Raw genomic sequence first — 23,531 nt, 5'->3', positions numbered from 1 at the left:
GTTACTTACCACATTTGACATTTAGACATAATTTACTCCTGAGGTATAACACCTGCTACTGCACAACAAATTTCCTAAAGTTACAAACCTGTGCTGTTTCTAACATTTTACCTCTGATTAACTGCTTTTTATTGATCTCTGAAAGCGATTGCTGGATAGGGCACTGGTCTTTTTTGTCATTGATGCTCAGCTACATATGCTTTTTAAATTGGATATTGCATCTCAACCTTGCATGAATGGGACAAGCAATTGAAGCTAGATGATAATAGCAGACCTATTTCTGAAGACATCATTTTTATATTAAATATGTGGTTTCTGTGATGACTTTGTTAATGATCTAATTCCTAGAAACAGTATGTTAGTGCTACTGATTATTTATCTTCATATTTCAAGGCCAGATCTATCGTCAATAATCACGATTTTAACAGCTCTTCAAGTATTTTAACAAAGAGGGAAAACAGAAGAGATTGTTTCTTTCACGACAGGCTGGTGTGTGCAACTTTCAGCTATGTGCCTGGAACTATTTATCGTTTGCATTTCTTTCTGCCACTATCAACTAGTTTTTGTTTGTGTTCTAATTTTAGGTTACTGTCTTATATATGTGCAGGGACAACTTTGTCCTAGAGGCACAGTACCATTGATTTCAAGGATGCTGCTTGTGGTTGTAAAATATGTTGGTTTGTATGTGTGTCTGCAAGGGTGAAAGATTAGATTAGAGCTTCTGTAGGTGGTGTGCCTCATCTCACTTTCATGTGACAGTTTCATAAGCCAGGATAGCTCCATTCAACCCAAAAGCTGCTCCTTCGAGTAAACAGTCTGTGAAAACAGAAGTATCTCTTTCCTCATTGATTCTTCAGTTTGGTTTGTAAAAGGATCTGAACATCTGGGTACAATTGAAATTACTGATAATGAAAAGGCACCAGATGTCTGCAGGGTGACCAGGTAAAGGGTGTTTTTAAATTGGTGTTGTTCTCTGCTCCATCTTTTTTACTTAAAAGTTTGAAGACATAGGTTTCCAGGGGCTATGTCTATTGTGTCATTAGGGGGAATTGTGTCATTAGGGGGGATTTATGTGAAGAAAATATATTTGAGGAAAAGAAGACAATTTCCAGAGAAATTTAGAAAGTATGTTACCTAGCTATAACTGGAAATCACTTTGTTTCAATACCATAATAAAGAGCAAAAAGGATTTCCTAGAGCGTTCTTTTTCTGCACTGTTTACTACTCAAATGCATTTGTGTTTAAAATTAAAGTGCAGGAAAGGTGGCAAGTCCCTGAATTGTAATATATATGGTAACTGAGGCACTAGAGATGGCAGGTTTGCTCCAGAAGTATAGTGGCATGTCCAATCTCCTTGGCCCCAAGCTTATTGCAGTAAGCCCTTTTTGTCATACGAGACCTTTGTTTCCTCCTCTGGGGAAGCACTGGCATGCTGCTACTCAAGTCTTCACAGGGAGAAGTGTTGGTATGATACTGTTTTCAAACACAGAACCTTGGGTGACTAGTCCTCAAATTCTCTAATATGTTTTTCCTACCACCTCATGTTATCAGCTACTCAGATCACACTGGAAAGTTTCCACTTGAGAATTAGAAATAGGTAAGATCATTAATGAAATAATCTGATGAGCTCTGGGCTGGTTCATCATAGCTGGTTTAGTTATCTCAGGTAGGCTGTGATCACCAACTGCATGGCATCTCAGCCCCTTGGCTAGCATAGGCTTGAGTGAGAGAAGGAGAAGGGAGCCACTCAGATAACACACAATAAGCCATGCTATCTTGACTGTTTGGCCATGAAATTTGCAGAGAATTGATCTTGAAGGCAAGACAGTGTGACCAAATGCTGTAAAACCCAATAGCTTTGCTCCCTGTGGGGTTGTTAAAAATTATTACTTGGATTCTGTTTATAGAGCTGCTACCTCTCCATTTTGCACTGAGATATCAAATAAATTCCCAGAAGGTCAGCTGAGGGTTTCAGGTTTTCATTGGCCCTTGACATTTAAATACCTTCAAAACTTCGCCCAAAGTTCAACTGACCCTGGTGCCTGTGATTAAAACCCACCAGAAGAAAGGTTTTCAGGGCGATGTAAAGAGTCTGTGGAGACAAATTAATATTCAAGTGTCATAGTAACTGTGAAGACCAATTGCAACACTGATTGCTGAAAGCAGAAGTCTGTTTGGATCTGTCACAGGACCAGTATTGTTGACTTAAACCTTTTGCTCACTTAAAAGCAAAAAGTAGGACTTGGATGGAAATGGAGGATAGATTGGACTTTAGCTGTTTGAAGTAGTTTTACCCACTTGCAGTCTTAACTGACCCCAGCTAGATCTTCCACTGTCCATCAAGCAATAGTGGTGATTTATTGATGTGGGTGTGGATTTGCTGTAAGAAAGGCTCCTAATATAAAAAGAGAAAGTCAGTGACCCCAAATAACAGAGTAAGTGTGACCCCATCACATTCCTTGCCCTACATATGATCTGTGCAGGCTGAGAGGAAGTGCTAAATGCTTTTTCAATTAAAAAAACACAACAATCATCTCTTTAGTGCAGGAAATAGAGAAATATGTCCCTGTGTACCTTTGGAATGCAGATTATGTCTCCCCTGACGCATGTTACTAAAAACACGAGCATCTTGGGAGGTGGTGAAATAAAAATTGCAGAACTTTTTGGTTTGCCTTTCCAGCTGGTCTTAGTTTCCCTTTCTTAATCACTTATGAGGAAAACATTAAACATTTCTATTTACATTTGACGTGTAGTACCATGGCCGGCGAATTCACAACCGCGGCAGAAATGCGGAGCCTGATTTTCAGAATTGCTGGTAACCTGCAAGTCTGGGTCACGTGAATGAAGGCTGCAGGTATTTAGTGCTTCCAAATGTCAAACTTCTCTCCCTTTCCATGCAAACATTATTAGCTTGACATCCTTCATGTTCTTGTACATATGTGTATACAAATGTGGTTGCTTATTATATGTCTACATTCTGCCTGGAACTTGTATTCAGTTCATTGTTTATGTGTAGTGCCTGATGTAGTGATATGCTGGTGTTCTGTCCAGTAAAGTGATTATATATTGGTATTTTTTCCTCTTCTGAGTCTGTTTTTATTTTTAGCCTCTCTTCCTTGATGTGAGCAAGGTTACAAGGGTTGTGGTGAGGATGTTGGTGGCTTTATAGTTCTTATCCAACAGAGCACAAACTGAAAGCTGTTGCTTGATTATGTTTCTTAAGTTGTTTGACATACCTTGTCAAGATGTAGAAGTGGCTTTAGTTTGTTTCTTGTTTCTGTCAGGTGACAAGAGTTCTTTAGCTGACAGCTTTTGACTTGCCAGCTTAGGGTGCTTAATGTGCAGCAGGTGCTGGAGGAGGCTGCCACCAGTTCAGCAGGAGAGCTACTCCAGCGTCGCAGGAGGCTGTCCATGTCCAGTGACGTTACTCTCTCAGGCAGCAAACAGAGCCTGGGAGCTCCTCTGTGAACAGGGAGATTCCTAACCCTCATTGCAAGTGAACCTAATTTGTTCCAGATGTATGCAGATTTAATGACTCAGAAACCTCTTCTCTTAAAATGGGACTTTCAGTGTAGTCTCATACAGCCTTTCAGAGGAAGAACTGAACTCCTCTGCCAGCCTAAAAGCAGTGAGGTTTTTCAGAGTTCGTTAGTGTGTGAATTTTATGTGAAGGAGCAACCACAGTGAGCTCCTAGAAACTTGGTTTTATTTTTCAGCTGAGGAAAACATTGTTAAAAGCATAATTTTAGTATGATGCACTTTTAACAGAGGAGAGATAGCTTTAAAAAGGAGTAATGGAATCCAGTGGTGCTTATTTTGACATATTTTTGGGGGAGTTTAGTTTTAAATAGTATTTGGAGTCTCTTAATATTCAGTAGGAACAAAAGACTATTCCCAATTGTCTTGACTTTATGTTCTGTTAAATGTCCAAGTGCTGCTACTACCAATTCAGAGAGGATTTTGTTGCAGGTGTTGCATTTAGTATCAACCTTGCTTAAAATAAATATCTAGTCAAGTTTCTTTGCTCACTGAAGATATTTCCAGTTTTTGCCAGTGGATTTGACAGATGCTGGTTAAGTTTTGAAGTGATTGCAAGAAGTGAGATGAAAAAGTTCATGAGAACTAATTCACAATAATAAATGATTGTTTTATTTGTTTGCTTCCAAATATGCACTTTTGATTATTAGAAAATCTCAGCAGATTATTTGGCATCTTCATAATCTATCTGCTTTTCAACAGTAAATGTTGAAGTTGGGGTCAAAAGGTTAAATGCTTCCAAGTACTCTCATGTAGTTGTGCCATCAATTTGGTACATAAGGAGCAAAACTTAAATGATTTTAACATCTCAAACTACTTTTGCAGTTGATCGTGCCCTGCATACACTTTTGCAAATGTTTATTTGCACTAACAGTTGACTATGAGAATAAACTATAAAGTTTAAAAAACAAAATCTCCAATTATTGGTAGGATTGATTAGTGTCTGCAGTAGATTGTAAGCATGAGAAAACAGACATATTGCCTGGAGAATTATATCTTCTAGATGGACCTGCTTCTGCAGGGGGATTGGACCAGATGATCTCTAAAGGTCCCTTCCAACCCCAACTATTCTATGATTCTATGATATCTGCCTTATAAGAAACTGTCATTGAGCTGTAAGGCATAATTTTGGGTTTCACAAATGAAGTAAGTACAGGAAACAAATGTGTTACAAATATTGTCTGCATTACATGGGAAGGTTATACTCCCAGTCCACAACTGTCAGCTTTAAAGCCTGAGTGCAGATCATCTTCCTTTAAACTTACCAGAGCCTCTGGCTGCTTTGGTACCTACTTTTGGAAACACCTGAGTAGAAACTTGTCAAATACAGGGCGGTGGAGCCCAGCGAGCTCTGCCTTTGAAAGTCCGGTATGGCTATGGCTGGCAGAAGATGCAGAAGGGTTAATAAGCACCACATTTCCAGGAACCTGCTTTTATGCAAATACTCTGCCTGCAGTACCATGAGCAAGGCTGGCAGTGGAGTGCTGGTGTTGATAGAGGGATGGGCTGCCTTTAAAGACAGCTCACATCCTGCACCCCAGCCATTTTCAGAGAGTTGCTGATATGCAGAAGAGCAGCGTGTGCCAATGTGTATGTTTCCAGCACAAGGAGTGGCTTATGTTTATGAATATTTCTATTTGTCTCTGTGTGTGTTTCTGTGTGTGTTTGTAATCTGTGATGCCATATTACAATGGTGAATTGATTCACAATATGTAGCTGTTATGCTAATTCAGCCATTGCCTTGATATTCCACTTACAGAAGGTGACTCCATTGTGTTAGGACCAGCATAAATACCTGAAGAAAGATTAGTTACGTTCCTTCAGTGGACATTTCTTGTCATTTCCATCCATTTTTTTCACTTACACCAGTGTCTGGATTTTATCTGACCCTCTTTTCCATTTTTTCTATCCATAGCACAACTTTAAGGAGATTTGTCAGAAAATTACTAGAAAGGTAGGGTCAGAACCAGGACTCAGAAGCTGCTTATTCCCAGTATGGCCCCCCCACCATGCATTGTCTATTCAGCACATTCCTGAATTACTGACTGCCAAGCTTCTAAGCACTTGTGTTGTGACACTTCTGTATGAGGAAGAAAGAATGACCAGGGTATGAAAGTTGCCTAGAGTTAAACCAGTGTAACTGTTTCTGCCTACAGCGTTGATGACAGAACTGCCTACCTGGCCCTGGGAGCAGTGAGGAACATCTCACTTAATGTTTCCATCTCTAACGTTGGGGATGACGCCTATGACACCAATGTGTTCTTCAATTTTTCTGGGGAGCTCTTCTTCATCAAAATGTGGCAAAAGGTAAGAAAGGCCAACTGCACTGTGAGCAAGTCTCTTAACTTTAGGCAAATGTAATTGATTGGTTGAGGGTTGGTTTTTTTAACTTGTGTGGGTTTGAGCTGTCTAAATTACACCTTGTGTATTCTGTAGAAGATGAAGCACTGTTACTTGGGGTACACTAATGAAAAAGAAAGACCATTTGGTTGAGATATTAAGAAGCAGAGAAAGACTCGTTTCAAAACCAATAGTGTACCAGATAGCACTGAAATACAAAGGATGCCTCTAGTTTGAGTGGTGCCACACTGTACTCAACAGTCCTGATCATCTTGTGACCTGGGCTCCTAGATTTTTAACCTGTTGAAACAAAGATGTAAGGCTGTTCTTTGCTCACATCCTGGTGCAAGTTTGTGTTGTGGCCAGGGCACATCACTAGATCCATGAGCTCAAAAGTGCTTTTTATTTCACCCACATGGAGTCAGATTAATATTTTGAGGTTTAGTCTGCTTACATTTAGAATTAAATACTTGGATGTTTTCATTAGTGTGAGTTCACTTACAGATGAAGTTGTTGAAATACAAATGTTAAATTGAGCCTTTTTGCAAACTGAAGGTTGTAAAAGCTGTGTGCAATGTGAAAATAATTGTACAGATAGGAGCTATACAGTCCTAGCAATGTTCTGTCTGTTTGTTCCTGTTCTTCAGTTGTTTATGTGTCTGCTGGAGCTTTGCTTGGCTTTGCAAGCCACAAGAGCAATGTTAACAACAGTAGTACAACTGCTGCGAAGTGTGGGATTAACTTGGTCCATTGAACCAATGACATTGCCATTATTTATCATGGTTTATGATAGGATTTTGGTTATTATAAACCTCTTAAAGGAACTCATTACATACTTAACCAAAATATGATCATTCCTTATGCATGTTAAATCTCTCAGTATTCCATTTTGACTATTACATTTAATACAGTTGCAAGCCTCAAAGTTGGCTTTGTATTATAAGCTTCATTTTCAGACATTACGTGTTGCAAGCGTGTAGTTTATCAATAGGAAAAAAGAGGATAAAATAAAACATGCCGTATGAAAATATGCAACTTCTCCTTCATGGAAGTTTTATGTGAAGACTTTCAGGGTCTGGCCCAGCTCCCGTTGGAGTCAGTGGGAGGGTTTCCATTCCTTAGCACTGGAAAAGAAACAAAGCTTGATGCGTGTTCTTTCAAAAGTTGTGGTGGGTTTGTTTTTTTCCTTCTGTGCTTACATGTTGATTATTTCACATACACGAACACCAATTGTATTTGTTGTTCTTGGCCAAAACTGTGAGGAGAACAAGCTAAAAATGATGTGCTGTTTCCCTTGGTATTTTACCTTGATCATGGGTCTATTGCAGGCTTGAAACATCCATACGGAATGCTGCCTCAGAGCAGATTCTGGAAGCAGAATACATTGTTATAAGTTTATCTCAGTAGTCAGTGTGTCTTCTGCTAATAGAAGCTAGTATTTCTTTAAAAAATAGTAATGAAAGAACCACAGCACACATCAAGGAGGCATGCAGGCTTCCCTCTTCTTCAGGTCTTGCAAAACAGAATCAGGGTACAGGCTGCTATTATTTCTTCTCTTCCACTGTTCTTGTGATAGCTTTGATAGGATTTGGGGTTTTTCTTCTGAGAATTATTTTAGTAACACTTTTGAAAAGCTGAGTCCCATGGTTATGTTGGGCTATTTTGCTTCCTCTGTTAGCTTTTGCTTTACAAGCAAATATATTGTTACAATATACTGTTGGCCTCACCATTTTTTCCAGCTGGGAAATTGCATTACTGGATCACAGCCTCAGTTACAGTGTTAGGTTTTCCTTAAGCTCTTTGAACAATGATTTACTTCTTTTTTTTAAAAACATAAATATCACAACCTCCATGTTTCATTACCCACTCCCATCCTTTGACATCTATGCAAAATGCGTACTGTGCATGTACTTTAAATAGATTTTGTTCCTGGTTGAACATTACCCAGGCAGAAATCCAGAATATAAAGCCAGAACAAAAATGAATCCTAACATTTCCCTTAGTGGAGCAATTTTGGAATCAAGACCTGCTTCGTGTGGGAAACTTTCAACAGCAACTGCACTTTAATGAGTAATGTCAGAAGTGGAAGAGAATGGTCTCTTCCACGTCACTGCCTGATCTTTTTTATGCAAGGTGGCTCTGTGAACAATGATCATGTGTGGAGGTCTTTTGTAATCTGTCTCTGTAATCCTTTCAAGATGCTGACAGTCTCCTATGTCCCCACTGAGGAGATTTCTAGTAGATTTGGAGCAGTTTTGTTTCGTTCCATGGACAGGTTACAATGAGACCTGACAGTGCAAAATGCTAATGTGAGTTTTCTCAGCAGTTGTTGACACAGAAGGCCACATGTGTTTGAGAAGAAATGAGCTGGCCTAGCTCGTGGATGATGGCAATAGCATTCCCTGAAGAGTTTCAGTAGATCTAGGTCTCTTTCCTTTCTGGAGACTGAGATTTCATGAGCTGGGGTGGATAGAGACACTACCTAGAGAGCAATCAACTGTTGCAGTAATATCTCCATGGAAGTGGTTGATTCCCCAACACTGGACATTTAACTAGACATCTCGGCCATCATGTCTAGGTCACCCTTTTGCCAAGAAAGGTTGCACCAGGTGATCCTTGGGGTCCCTTTCAACCGGGTTTTCTATGATAGTATGATTCTGTGACACCTGGTAAGGCTTTGTAACATCTCTGTGAGATGAAAAATGATTAACCAACTGACATTTAGGAGATTCCACCCATTCCACTGTCAGATCTTCCTGTTGTGCTGCAGCCAGCCCTCTCCATCTCCATGGATGAAGCCCAGCATTTTCTTTCCACTGCTCCTGACAGATAGTCCCGCTATTGAGAGGCACAGTATGTGGCATAGGCTGACTTCTCATTCCTGCCTGTGCTCCCTGTAGTGCTTTTAACTCTCACCCCTATTGCCCTTTGAAATGGCTGTCTTCACAAAGATGTCACTGTCCTTCTGCAGTCAAAGATCCCTTCACCTTTTTTAAATACGGGGGACATTTATGGGGAAATGGGCATATAACTACAAAGTACCAAATTTATCTGGTAAAATTCCTGAAGACTTAGGATACAGCTGTGTGCTGCTTTGTGCTGAGTCTGGACAAAAAAAAGATAAAAAGCTATTACTACTAATATCTACAACATTTCACACATCTACTGGAACTGTATCCTGGCTTGTGATGTTTTGTTGAAGATGCTTGTCAGCAAGAGACACCTTGCTAAATGTTTGTTAGCTGCTGTTCATCATGGAGGGGTATTTTCAGTGCTGTTGCAGACAAAGCACTGTAAGCTCACTGGAATTGGCAGTTAATGTGGTGTAGAGAGAACTATATCTGTACGTGATGGCTTACCCCTGCCTGGGCACCAGGTGTGCACCAAGTCATTCTGTCCCTCCCCTCATAAACTGGACAGGGGAGAGAGAAACATAACAAAGGGCTCTTGAGTTAAGGACAGGGAGATCACTCAGCAATAACTGTTACAGGCAAAACAGACTCAACTTGGGGAGAAATGGTTTGATTTATTAACAAGCAATGAAAACAGAGTAGGGAAATGAGAAATAAAAACTGAATCTTAAAATATCTCCTCCCATCCCTCCTCCTTCCTGAGTTTCTACCTCCTCCCCCTCAGCAGCACAAGGGGGATGGGGGTTACAGTCAGTTCATTACAGATAGACTTTGCTGCTGCATCTTCTTAGGGGGAGGTCTCCTCACACTTCCCACTGCTACAGTGTGGGGTCCCTCCCGCGGGAGATGGTCCTCCATGAACTACTCCAATGTTGGTCCTTCCCACTGGATACAGTTCTTCATGAATTGCCCCAACATGGCTCTCATCCACAGGGGAAAACAGTCCTTCAGGAACAGACTGCTCCAATGTGTGTCTCCCACAGGGTCACAAGTCCTGACAGCAAACCTGCTTTGGCATGGGCTTCTCTCTCCCCATGGGTTCCCAGGTCCTGCCAGGAACTTGCTCCAAGGTGAGCTTCACGTGGGGTCACAGCTTCCTTCAGGCATCCACCTGCTCTGACGTGGACTCCTCCACGGGCTGCGAGTGGGTCTCTGCTCCCCCGTGGCCTCCACAGGCTGCAGGGGCACAGCTGCCTCACCACAGGCTGCATCACAGGTGAATGTCTCTTCCAGTGCCTGAGCACCTTCTCCCCCCTCCTTCTACACTGACCTTAGTATCTGTGGAGATGTTGCTCCCACATTCTCACTCCCTTCTGCTCCTGTTGCAGTTCAGCATGTGTGCAGCAACTTCTTCCCTTCCTCCAACACGTTAATCACAGAGGCGTTACCTCCATCACTAATTGGTCAGGCCTTGGTCAGTGGTGGGTCCATCTCAGAGCTGACTGGCACTGGCCCTATCACGTACGGGGGAAGCTTCTGGCAGCTCTTTGTTTAAAGAAGCCACCCGTGTAGCCCTTTTCTACCAAAACCTGGCTACACAAAACCACTGCACTCTACTAAATCGGACCAGCTCTCTCATGAGAGTATAAAAATAGCATATATAACATGAAAATAGTAAAAACAACAGCAATGACCCAGTAAGTATAGTATTAATCTCTCCACGCTCTGCAACAAGGGCTGGTGGGAATCCACTAACCTTGTTGGTTATGGAGAGAGTAGATCAGGATACCCCATTGCTGACCATCCTTAGGCAGTTCCTAAGTTTGGGACAGGCTCTCAGTATCCAAAGCCAACTATGTATAACATTTACTGCTGCTTCTCACAGCAGCTATCGCAAGCAGCAGCTGAGTGAAGTTAGCATGGCCAGACCAGGGCAGAGTGAAAAGCAGTTATGTTTTCCTCAGACACACTAATTGTCCATGATTCCTTCATCAATGTGTACCTGAAACTTTGCTGTTAACGATGAATGTTGTCAACAACCAGAGTCATGCTGTGGATTTACTTCTGATGAGTAAACGTGGTGCTGTTTCTTTCTGGATTAGCAGGGAGTTCATGCAGTTTAGATATGAGCTGTTTCTTCCTCACTCCCAGAGTGCTTGCCAGTGTCTCTTGACTGGGATTGGCCATGAGAGCTGCAAACACAGGCAGAGTATAATTTTTTTCCAAATTGGAAATTCTCTTACACTGGTTTCCCATACTGCTCATACTTTCTAAGTGTCTTAAAGCTGGCAGGGGCAGGATACTGATAGGGCACAAAAGGCAGAGACATATGCCTTCTTTTGCATCCAGCTGTGCCACTGGAAGAAAATGTAGGACCTGGTTATTTATTACGTCTCTTTTTCCAGCAATTACTTCCCTTTTGGATCTGTTGCCAGACAAGTTAACTTGATCAGTCTCAATTCTCATCCATCTGGTTAGCAGAAACCATTTTAATTAGTGGTTTGGTTTAATTCAGCTGATTTTGCATAGAGTGAGTTGGACTTGCTCCTGTCTGCCACTCTGCCAGAGGGTCAGAGTGGAGCGATGCCAAGTAGCATGGAAGCTGTCACCCCTTGAGCTGATACAAGTGCATCTGGAAGATTGCCCAAGCCATGTATCAGTTACCTGAGGGGGGCTTTTGCCAGGAGAGCTTTTATTAGCCAGGGCTTGGGAACATGAGCAGCGTGACAGTAACCATGTCACAGTAAGCATACCACATGCTGCCTCTCCGTTGTTGCAGATCTAATGCTTCACTTTTGCTCCTGAGTACACCAAAACTTTTTGGATCTAGGGAGTAAAATTATCCAATTTATTGATTGAGAAGAAAGGAACACATGCAGTTCAAGCTATCTGATATCATCATTTCTATTCATCTTCTTTTTCTGTGAATATTCAATGAAAACTTCAGTTTTTATCCTTCCCTAGGGATAAGTAAGGAGCAGCACTTTTTTCAGGCCAGGGGCTGTTGGAACAGTCTAGTATCCCCTTGCTCTTAGCAGGTGGGAATTGATGAAGCCTAAACATTTGATCCAGACCTTCTACTTGGAGCTTCATGTCTCACTCCCCATATTCAGGGACTGGAGACTGGGTTTAGATCTGTAATTAGTACTGTAAATTTTTCTCCATTACTCCAATTTATCATGTGTGTCTGAAAGAAGTCTTTGGGATTTTTCCCAACAAATCAACCTGATGAATAGAATCCTGAAGTCTTTTGGCAAAACCCCAATTGTAATAAATGAATCAGAAGCCATGGTTTTGCAGGACTTCAGATCTTGTTCTTCTCAGTGTTGGATGAGCCTATGTGAGTTTAAATTGTGTTTTCAGGAGCAGGTGAACACTTAAAAATCTCATTGAAAGTTCATAGTGTCTAATGTTCCAAAAGCTTAAATTACTCTGGCCTTGTAAAACTGAATGCAGCTAACTCCAACTAGCTTTAAAAATCTAGCTTTTTGCAATCTGAAGCTACTTGCAAGGAAGCAATGAATTGCCATGGGGGGTCACCCCAAGCACTTTGACAGAAAGGATGAGAAACTTCAAATTTGAGGCTACAGGAGTTTTGATGATATGTCCGTTTCTTTCAGGTGAAGTTAGGCAGAGTGGACATTTATTATATAAAAATAAATGTATTTTATATAAATTTTTGTAAGGATTAGGGAAAGGGAAAGTTGGTTCTTTGATTTTCAACAGATTGTGGTTGGTAAAATGTTAGCAAAATATCTGTTTTGAATGACTTGATGGTCCTGGAATAATATATGTATCCAGATACATGGAGAAGTTTTATGCTGATCAGATGAGGTTATGCTCAGGGCTACATGCTGAGTAAAGTGTTTGTCCTGGAAGTAGCTTGTCATGACTCTTAGTTTGACTCTTTGTATTGTGTATACCCAGTGGTTTTGGAGAATAGTCTAGGATGCTTTGTGTGGCTCAGATTATTGAGGGAGGATTTTTTGAACTGCCTTGTCCTGCTCTTCCCTTGGAACTGCGAGGGGAATGGCTTTCTAAAGGAAGAACAGCTATGTGGATGAAGAGAGTTACATGAGGAGTGCTTTCTGTAGAGGCCAGAAAGCAACCTGTGTTATAGCAAAGCCTGCTTACAGTGATTCCCAATTTACCTGCTGGTGTGCCACCCAAGGTGGGCTTTCACCATGGCTTTCACCCTTAGAGGATAGAGCCTAGGTACACAACAAGCTCAATATATTTGACCTTGTATGAGCTTATTTAAAAGCTATGCTGTCCCTACAGAAAGATCCTTTCATACAAGGAAAGGCTGTGGGAACTGGGGCTGTTTAGTCTAGAAAAGTGGAGACTGAGGGGGGATCTTATTAACATTTACATCTAAATGGTGGGTGTCAGGAGGTTGGGACATCCCTTTTTTCTGTTGTACCTAGCAACAGGACAAGGGATAATGGGATGAAGCTGGAACACAAAGAGTTCCATTTAAATATAAGAAAAAACTATTTCCCTGTTGAGCTGAGGGAGCCCTGGCACAGGCTGCCCAGAGGGGTTGTGGAGGCTCCTTCCTTGGAGGTCTTCAAGACCCTCCTGGACATGTTCCTATGCGACCTGATCTAGGTGACCCTGCTTCTGCAAGGAGGTTGGACTAGATTATCTCTAAAGGTCCTTTCCAACCCCTACCATTCTATGATCCCCAGTGGCTTTCCTGTATCCTAGTGTCTCTCTTCATTATCGTATTTTGCTCTTAAACTCAGTGGAGAGAGACTTGCCAACATTTGGGGTGAGAAATCTGTGGGACAGATTTGACTCCTGTGTTCTTAGGATAAGGCTTAAAATTGTCTGAAATTTGACATCCTCTGTAAAAGACTTCAGTCAGAATTGATTTGCACGGCTTTCAGTGACTTCTGTAGCAGCAAGAAATGGGAGATTGTTTTTGTTGTAATTTGAAGCTTAAAGTTTATTGAGTTTTTTATATGAAAGGTCAATGCAGTTTTTGCAGGAGTTTTCTTTAGGTCACATTTTGAGACAGACAGCTCAAAATGGTGCCAGAACATAAATGATACCCTTAGCAAAAAATCCAATAGAATTAGTAAACAAATATCTGTATCTGTACACTATATAAAAGCAAATATATATTTACAACATACGTATAATATACATGCAGCTTCATCATGTGAGATGTTGTAGTGGCAGTGCTGTGTGGCTGGAAGTGGTGACAGTCACTCTTTCATCTGATAGTTCAGATTTTTCCTGTGATGCTGATAGGAACTGTAAATAAAAACAAAGCCCTCTTTAATCTTGCTAAGCCCAAGGCATGATCCTGCAGTCATTCTTCAGGCGTAGCCTCTCTGAAGTCAACAGCAGTTTTGTCTGCAGAAACAGTCTTTTTAAAAATCCCAGCTGCACAGTCAAATAAGATGACTAAGGGTCTGAAGGTTTGGTTTTTTTTAAAGCTGAAAATCCAAGGAGGAGCCAGTACTGCTGAAGATTTCACAAGCTTTCCTTTCCTTAGATTTGACACTCGGGCTGTGGATTTTCTGACTCTCTTGTGAAGTCCCTGATTTCTTCTGGCGTGAAAGGAAAGTTCTAGCCTTTAGGTTTTTTCCTTTCTGTTGCTTCTCCCTCTTTCTTGATCATTCACTGCTTTTTTGCCTCTTTCACAATGGAAAAGCTCTTGGGAGAGCCTCGATTTCCTCTCGGGGAACTAGGTGAGGCAGGCTCCCTCCTCCCGGAGAAGCTGACAGTCAGTGACGTAACTCTGGGTTCAGTTGGCATCAGTCTGCATTCCTGTTCGCAGAAGCAGGAGTGTTAACCACTCCTCTGAAGGAGGCCTTTGGGCCCCGAATCTGTGGGGTTTTCAGGGAGGGAGCTTCCTGTGGCATTCCACGAAAACCAGAGGCATGGAGCAAGGCAGGGAGGAAGAGCAAGGAGCGTTTCAGCTGGCTGCATTGCAGGCTCCTGAGGCGAGCTGGGGATCCCCTCTCCAGGCCATCTCAGGGGACTCTGAGCCAAGCTCTTTCCCAGCCAGCAGCATTTTCACAGTTTGCCTTTGGGAGGAGGCCAGAAAACCTGAGCTTGACTTTTGGCCACAACCGTCTGCAGAAGAGTAACACAGTGATTTCTACTTAGAGAGAAAAAGGAGGAGAGCATTAAAAACATGCTCTGTAAAGCAGAGTGGCACATCTTAAAGTAAAGCCTTATAAGTGAACTGCTAAGCTTTTGTTTTAAAAAAAGAAAATACATATATTAAAACCACCTGCTTCAATATCCTGATGCTGTAGGTAAGGGGTTACAACTCCTCATTTCAGCAATGTCCCTAGATTATGTAGTATTCATCATGTCATCAGGTTTTTCTGTGAAGAAGTTGTGATGCGCCTTGTATTTTGAGTTTCTGAAGGAGAAACTCCCAGCCCTGTGTGTGTTTGCAAAAGGCATTTCCTGAGGTTTCAGATTTGGCTTTGGTTGTTGGGGATTGTAGGCTGAGCTGAGGTTTATTAATTCCAGGAGAATACCCAATGCCAAACTTTATTACTTAATATTAATTATATGCACTTGAAAATTACCACCAGGGAAGAACAGGGGTGTGAGGGCTAAGAACTGATTTTATTGATGGCATTTCCTCATCCAGTTTGATTTTATTTGTATTAGAATTATTTGTGAAGTTTTCAATTTGCTTTCTCATTGAACTGTGTGTAGTTGATGACATTTGAGTTTATATCCTGAACTTATTATTAATTTAAGCATTTCATTATAACACTAAGAGCTAATAGTTGTTTTGCAGCAGAACACACCCAATATTCTCTATCACTGATGCCTTAGAAGGCTTACAATATATGTGGGCATATATTATCTGTGGTTGCAGAAATACCCCTAGGAAAAGACTCTTGGTTCATTTTATTTCTCCTGCTTTATTTTTTTCTGCTGTTGGGTTTGACAATCATGTTTGGAAGATGTGTTTGTGTTATTACAGAATGATAATGTGTCTAACCCGTCGGTTATCTGTAATAATAAAAACAGTTAATCTGTTAATATTGCCATGAAGCCACAATTTAGGAGTGTGAGATACATTGTGCATGAGTACATAAATACAGAAATCTACATGTGAAGTGAGGTGAAAGAAAGCTTACCCCTGGGCCGTTTCTTATCCCAGGAGCTTCCATGTCTCTGATTTTTACTCTTGGTTATTGGAGAGCATGGACACACATGCCTGAGAAGACACTGCTGTGATTAAGCTTATAATAGTATCCCTGTGCACAATTCACAAGGGAGTAATAAAGATAAATGATACGTGTTCATCTACAATTTTTATGAAATAAAGGTGAAATCAAATGTAATGCCCAGCTGACAGATTAAAACAGCATATGGAGTTCGGATATAGATGTAATGGTATGAGGAATAGAGAAACATAGCAGTGTCTCATTCCAGACATTTTTTTACTTCCAAGACTGAACTGAATTTTATTTTCTAGATAATTGCATTGTTTCTGGACAGATAAAGTTTCTGCAGTTTTATAGAGAAAAGCTTTGGGCAGGAGAGGACAACACAGTGTAAATTACTGCTGAATTTAGCTGAATATGTGTCAGATATTTTATGCAATGGTTTTTTTATGGTTACTTTTTAAATATATCACCATGGAGCCAGAAACCTGATTTTCCCTTAGTTTTCATTTTCCTCAAGATTTTCCATGTTTTTATATGTTGTACTTCAAGGACTTGAGGAGTATGAAGGAGTTGCCTTGGGATTAGTAGTATATTAGTTCATGTAATAGCCAGTGTAGTGTTTTCAAAAGGTGTATCTTCGTTTTTTTTATGAGCAGAGTTTTTATCTTGGTTGGCAAACTGATAGTACATGTGCTGAGTAGACACCATTTTGTAATTCATTGGTATATGTGGATCATGTATTTTTCCCATTCTGCACCTACATCTCCATTTTCTTTGGTTTAACTTGAAAAAATGTTGTGAACATGTGTGATTTCTAAGACTGGCAGTTGTGCCCTGGGTTACCTTTTGCAGATTTCTTTATTAAGATGAACTGTGTAGTCAAGAGTAAACAAAAGTATGTCACATTCAACCATTTTTAAGCGTGTCTTTGGCAAGAGTTGGTCTTGATCTGGGTCTGAGTTGAATTTCCTGTCACAATTGTTTCACAGTCCAGTGGTCATCTGTGCATGTGCCTCTGTCTGCTTGGTAGAGTTGTTGGACCAGGCTAGTAAAGATACAAATTCTAAAACAAGTTACAAATACATGGGGAAGATGGAGTTTGGATTAGATTTAATTCAAGTTTCCAGCATTGTATTTGGCTGCATTAATATCTCGGGGACTGTTCCTGATGCTGTGACACAGCCAGCACTGGCAAACTACTGGAGAGGAGCCTCCAGATCAGTGCTGCAGAGAGAAGGTTCCTGAGTCCATTTTCTGTTTGCCTTGTGTATGGTGGGAGTTCAGCTGGACAGCTTGCTTCCCAGTTCTTTTATTCCCGTTTATTTATCCTGTTATTGGATGCAAAGCTCTGTTAACCTGCATCATGCCAGAAAATGACACTGTGTGCCTTTAGGAGGGAGAGCTCTACATCTCTTGGAATAAAGAAAAAGCATCATTTCAAGTGATGACAACAAAAGCATAGTTTTCCAAGGTGGCTACTTAAGACTGAAGCTGGGGAAGGCATCTAGTAAATCAGCTCAATGAACTTAGGAGGGGCAATGAAGGTTTTTTCTGCTATCCTGCTGTCTATGGTAGATAACAAGCAAAAGAAAGGGGTGCTTCACACCATGTCTGGTCTTTGCAGTCCTTGGCACTGGTCCTGGAAAATAAGAGCATGAAATTATCTGTGTGATTAGAATTCATGTTAGAAGTGATGGTTGCCATTCTTTCCAATATTGAGCTGTAAAACTCATGCAAAACTAAATGGTGTGTATAAAAACCTGCTGAATTGACCCCACAAGTGTAAATTTAACCTGCACATGCTTGTCTCCTCAACTATAATAGCTACTGCTGGGAAAAATCCGTGGGGTACAAAGTACCTGCTGTAAAGTGGTTGTGTTTGGGTCATTTGCAGTGTGTGTGTGCATGGTATGGATTTTGGCTCTAGGAAATAGTTTCTTTTGCTTCACTGCAAGCACACAGTTACCTTTCTGTTTTGCTTTGTGCCTTTCAAATGACCAGTGGATGTGCGAGTGTGTGAATGGAAGAAAGCAGCTGAATTTGTTCAAAAAATGGTACAATATGGATAGACCAAAAAAGTAAATACTTCTGACAAGTAGTCACTTCTGACAGCTGTTAACTCAGGGATCCTGTACACTCTAATCCTCCTCCAACTAAGGCAGAACAGTATTTCTTTTAATAAAAAAAATAAACTTTAGGTGGAAGCGATGGAATAGTCAGAACTTCTGAAAGTTGAGAGATTGATGTTTCCAGTTGTGGTGGCTCTTTGATCCAAGAGAGGGGAAAAAAGTCTTAGCTTTATTACCTCATTTGATTTTTGTTTTGTTTTAATACAGCACCAATAAATCTATCCATATGTATTTATCGGGCAGGGAGCATAGCAATAGGAGCAATATCTATTTTGGAAATATCTATGAGATCAGTATCTGTGAAAGTATCTGATAATGTCTTACCAGCTCAGATACAATCATGACATCATTTCTCCCTTCTCTCATCTCAACTGCCTGTGAAGGAGAAAATAAAAGTGATTAGGCTATGATCATAAGTGGAGCCAGTGGGTTAATTCCAGTTTGAAACTGGTATACTTGTGTCTGTCTGCCTCAGCTGGAATATAGTATAAGCAGTACCTCTTAACTGAAGTCTGATGTTAGCCTTTTTTTTTTCCTCCTTTTTCTTTTCCCCAGTGACTATTCTTGGGTTTGAAATGCTGCATGTAAAGAAAAGAAAGCAAAGGGGCCTGTTTGTTTTATCCTGAGAGTTCCAAGCAAAGAATTCTTTCCCTTTCTATTCCAAGCAATAATTATGTTTTTTCACTGTAGAAAACACTTGTTATGTGAAGGGCACTTGTGGCTTAATAGAAGTTATGAGCTTGATTCTTTAGTGAGGATTACAGATGAAAACTGGATCACTGGACTGCTTTTTTCGGTTTTATTAAACAGGCATTCACACAGGCTTAGGAGGGTAGTAATTTCTTGATATAGATAGGAATTACATTAAACTATTCAGTAAGCGAAGCTTGGGAAACTGTCTAAGCTTGGTGCTTCACTTCTTTGCATTTTTAGGAGTTTTTTTAATTATGGAGTGACAGTAACTGCCTCATCCTACATTCAGGCAGCTCTTTTGTCTTTGATTTCTCCTGGTTCTCTGAAGAGAGCAAGTGACATAACAAACAAGTGAGAGAGAGCTGATCATAATACAGTCTTAAATGAAGTAATTTAGTTCTAAGCACCTTGTCATCCTTTAAAGGAAGGAAGGATGAAACAGAAGGCTGATTTTTAAGAAGCAGAAATCAGAAGGGGACCGAAGTGCAAGCAGGGCTTCCTGTCATGACTTCCTCGAGACAGATTTTGCTTAAATACTTCAAGGGACAGAGGATTTCATCTGAATCCTTCCCACAAAAAGAATGTTCTTCCTTTTTGGGTAGAAAATTAATGAACTGATTTTGAGGCTAGTGCTGGTCTTCCTCCAAGGTTTCCCTGATTGTTCTTTCATGGAAGCAGGCAAATTCCATCCCAAAGTGTTAAAAGTAAGGAAGAGCATTAGCAGAAGGTGACTGGGGGAAGCTTTCAGGCCTTTGCGAGCTCCTCCAAAGCCTCTGATAACAAAGCACCCGGCATGTGACATGAAAAGAGGCTTCCTTGGGAAGTTTCCATTGTCTACAGTCAAGGTAGCTGCTGGCTTACTCTTGCAGCCTTTCAGCTCAGGTGGTTCCTTCCTGATAGGATCTAGGAAGTGTTAGAAGCTTGTGGGGATGGAAGGGAAAAGGCAGCTTGAATTTTCTGGCCCTGGGAAAACATTTATTTTGGACTGTGTTTGGGAATTAGAGGCCTTCAGGAGCCTGAGGTTATCCTGACTGAACTGTCAGCCTCCTTTGCTGAGAAAAGAGGTGAGTACCAAGCCTGGCTAAGGTGTCTTCCCTGGGGCATGGAGGTAGCTGTGAATTCCTACACCAATGGTGTCAGCAAATGATGTCACTTCACAGATGCTGACAGCTGCTGTAGGGGAGAGAGATGGCTTCAGACCTACAAACTTACATAAACACCCAGGTAGGTCATAATTCTGTGGACAATGCTCCATAGAATCATTGAATTGTTTTGGTTGGAAAAGACTTTTAAGATCCTCAAGTCCAACCAGTAACCCAGAACTGCCAAGCCCATCACTAAACCACTTTCTTCAGCACCTCAGCTATTCATCTTTTAAATATCTCCAGGGATGGGGATTCCACCACCTCCCTGCGAGTGTCAAACAAACCTCTCGGTGAAAAAGTTCTTCCTAATTTCCAATCTAAATCTCTCCTGGGACTCCAGTGGATGAGCATTGTTGTGTGGGCAGGTGGAACTCTGAACTTGAAGCTGTTCCTGGAGCTGCTCTGCTGACAGAGTGTGTGTAGCCATACATTAACACCTATGGAAAGAGGTCATACAGTCAGGCCTGGCCAAACAGTGTAGTTGAAATGTGGCCAGCCTCATGATGAACAAAGGACAGCTGACTCAATAGCTCCATGGGGATGGCAGGTCTTGGTGATGTTCCTTGGATTATTTCCTATGTCTTGAAGAAATTAAGTTCAACAGTTCACAGTGACTGGGGAAAAGAAAGATTTAGTTTGCATAGTACAGCTAAAGCTGATGTAAGTCTAATCAGTCTGTCAAAAGGAGACTTAATGTGGCAACAAAGGAGGTGAAACTTCTCAGGATGGCACTAAATCCCCCTTTCGCCTTATAGCTTTACCAGCTGCTATGCAGGTCTCTTAAAAGATGGGAGAAACAAAAATATGATTGATTTTGTTGATCACTTCTTATTAAGCAATTAAGCTCCAAAATAAGTTTACGTGAGCTGAGCGAACAATTTCTGCTTCTTTGGCTCCTGAGACTGTGTGCTTTAGAAATCTGCTGCACTAGCTTTTTACTGGTTAAGATAAGTGTTTATAAGAGAGAGAGAGAAAGAAAACAAGAATGTTGGGAATATCCAGTAAACAGAAAAGATTTTTGTCTTTCTCTCAAACATTTGCAGTGTTGGCTGGGATCTGTGAGCTCATGATCTATAAATAGTTTCCATCCAGGGAGGAGAGGGAAGAGGCAGGAGGCTCTAATTAATTATATAGAAATAGTTGTTTTCACAAAATAAGCAGCAAATCCAAGATACTTGAAGCCAGGCTCACTGGGCTTGGGGGTGGGGTGTGCCTACAGCATTTACTAGTGAGATCATGGAATAGGACAGGAAATCGCTCCCTAATGCCAAAGAAAACGTTTTGGGGTTGGTTTTTTTTTCCCCCTCGAGTTCTTTTTATGAAAGAAGTATTGAGGTTCCTCAACCCCCTTTCAAGTTTTTTTTTCTGATAATGAATGAAAGAATTGATTCATTATCAGAGTACACGTCCAGATACTCCACTGCCCTGGATCCTTATACACACCTTTGGCTGCATGCATGTCAGTGTGCTCAGGTATGTGTTTGTACTTGCTCTTGTAAAGCATTGGGATGATGGGGGTCTTTGTCAAGTGAAGCTGCAGGATTTCCCATGTGTGACATTCACATTTGCTGGTTGGGCTTGTTAGGGGATCTGTCTGGTGAAAAGTAAAGGAAAACTTATGGTCCCTGTGACACCTTTGAAGTAAGGCTTTGCAACACATGCGTGGGATCTTGCTATTCCATTGTATGATTTTGTTGGATATTGAATGTTCTTCGGTCATTGCATACAGAGGTTAGATAGATGCTAGTTTCATGATGATGTCTAGCTGAGAAAGTCTGCACTGAGCCTATATCTCCCTCTATTTTTCCTAGCAGGCAATGATTAACAATAATTTTCACACTATAGTTGCTGTAGATGCTGATTTACCATTGGCTTGTCCTTCACATGATTCACATTGTGACTTTAATTCCACCTGTGTTTGGGAATTATTTCCAACAGGAGAAACCTGTGGAGCTCAGCTGACAGAGCTGTTACGTTTGAAAGAGTAAAGCCATCTGAACTTCTTTTTCCTCATTATGTGTGGTTCTGTCACACACTTTGCTTTGGCAAGTGAAATTCACACAGAAGAGTTTCTGAACACAAGGCGTTTTCTTGAAGTTGCCAGGAAAATGAAATAAAACTCATGAGATTATCACTCTGAGAGCAGAAACTCCTTGAAAAGCACAAAGGAATTTATCCCAGCCCTTTGGCTGATTTTAAAGCCATGACCACCTATGCTGGACTTTTAAGAGGAATCTGAGTTAGATCAGACCCACCATTTTGGTCATTTCAGATGATTTTCACTTGAATAATCGTGCAGGAAGAGTTCCCAGTGAGTAATACCACTCATCTTCTCTCTTGCAGTTTAAAAATACTCAGCAAAGCTACATTTTGGAGGAAAGTGTGGTATCTGTGGAATTTTGTGTTAGAAAAACTGAGCTGTTACATGCACAGGAAGGGGCCTCCAAGATTAAATTACTCTGAGCTGCACTTGGTCTCCCTCAGAGGGAAACTAAGCCTGAGACAGGGTTTTTATCTGAAAAAAAAAAAAAATCCTCAAGTTTCCATGAGCTCAGGTGTCCCTAATTGCTCTCTATATGTGGGTAACTGTGACCCACATTCTTTGGTGACTTCAGTTGCTGTGGAAAGAAAGTACATCATTATGCTTAAGGGGTGACTATTAAATGATTTGACAAATCTTCATATCCTTGAAGCCTTAGTGAAGGCATTAAGGGGGTTATGAGGCAGGGAGAGAGTCGGAGCAAAATAAAAATTGAGCTCTCAAAACCATAGGGGAACCCACAAGTTGCTGGTAGTACAATTGAAGGGCTTAGGACAAGATTATAAAGAGTGATTTGAAGAAGCCACGTCAAACATCATCAAAGAGGTGAGCCTTTATTTTAGGTTCCCGAGTTGGGATGTGTTTGTGCTACCCAGCTTTTCTAGTTAACTGTGTATGAAACATTACCAGCTGTGAACAGGCATATGTTCAGTGATATCTCCCAAAAGTAAGGAGCTCTTAAAATGCAGGTCACATCTATATAATCGTCCTGTTGGGTGGAACAAAACATCCAGATGTTTGTCTAAACTCTCATTTGGGAAAGTGTCCCTCTTCACCAAAAGTACAAATTGGAATTACTGAGGTATAATATGTGCTTTAAATCAGTCCATGATGAGAAAAGCTGTAAAAGTTTAGCAAAACTCTATTTTTCCCATAGCTTGACATAAGCCTCTACCTTTGGTGCAGGTCAGTAGAACCATGTTTCCAAATAACTAGTGGGGAGAGCTAGTTATAAAGTTTACACAGTGGAGAGTATATAGTAGGTAGGTGCATAGTATCTAAATTTGAGGCTTAGCTTAGCTTGGTGAGTTTAAGTAGCCCTCATTTATGGCATTTTCTTAGTCTATTTGTTTTAGTGCTTCCCAGAGGATACTGTTCATGGTCTCCTGTGATGTCCAGTGTAGTAGTTCACAGAGAGGTGTTATAGAACAATAAAACCAGTAAAAAGAATAAAAGCAACAGTAAGAGTGTGTGCTCTTGCAACAAGTGCAGGGTTCTTCAGCATTTATTCTTTTGTGCCCTTTGGAAAATGTGCACCAGCATAAAAAACCCTAACAAATTAAATAAATTCTCAGCATCTTCAAAACAGGAGTGTTCTGCCAGCATATTATCAAGGCTTCCAGGACATTTTATTCTCGTTC

General features: G+C 40.9%; 1 protein-coding gene across 2 annotated transcripts in view; it reads left to right on the top strand.

Moving 5' to 3' along the window:
* ITGA9 (integrin subunit alpha 9) overlaps positions 1-23,531 on the top strand; it is a 222,723-nt gene that overhangs the window by 133,307 nt on the left and 65,885 nt on the right. For both annotated transcript variants that reach the window (XM_061996749.1, XM_061996750.1), the window contains exon 18: positions 5,694-5,844. In XM_061996749.1, the coding sequence (XP_061852733.1) occupies positions 5,694-5,844 (151 nt within the window). The remainder of the gene's footprint in view (positions 1-5,693; positions 5,845-23,531) is intronic.

This window comes from Colius striatus, chromosome 5, assembly GCF_028858725.1.
Source record: "Colius striatus isolate bColStr4 chromosome 5, bColStr4.1.hap1, whole genome shotgun sequence".
In the NCBI taxonomy this organism is placed as follows: Eukaryota; Metazoa; Chordata; class Aves; order Coliiformes; family Coliidae; genus Colius; species Colius striatus.
Note: the sequence above shows the minus strand (reverse complement) of the source record. Positions and strands in the feature narration are given on the sequence as shown.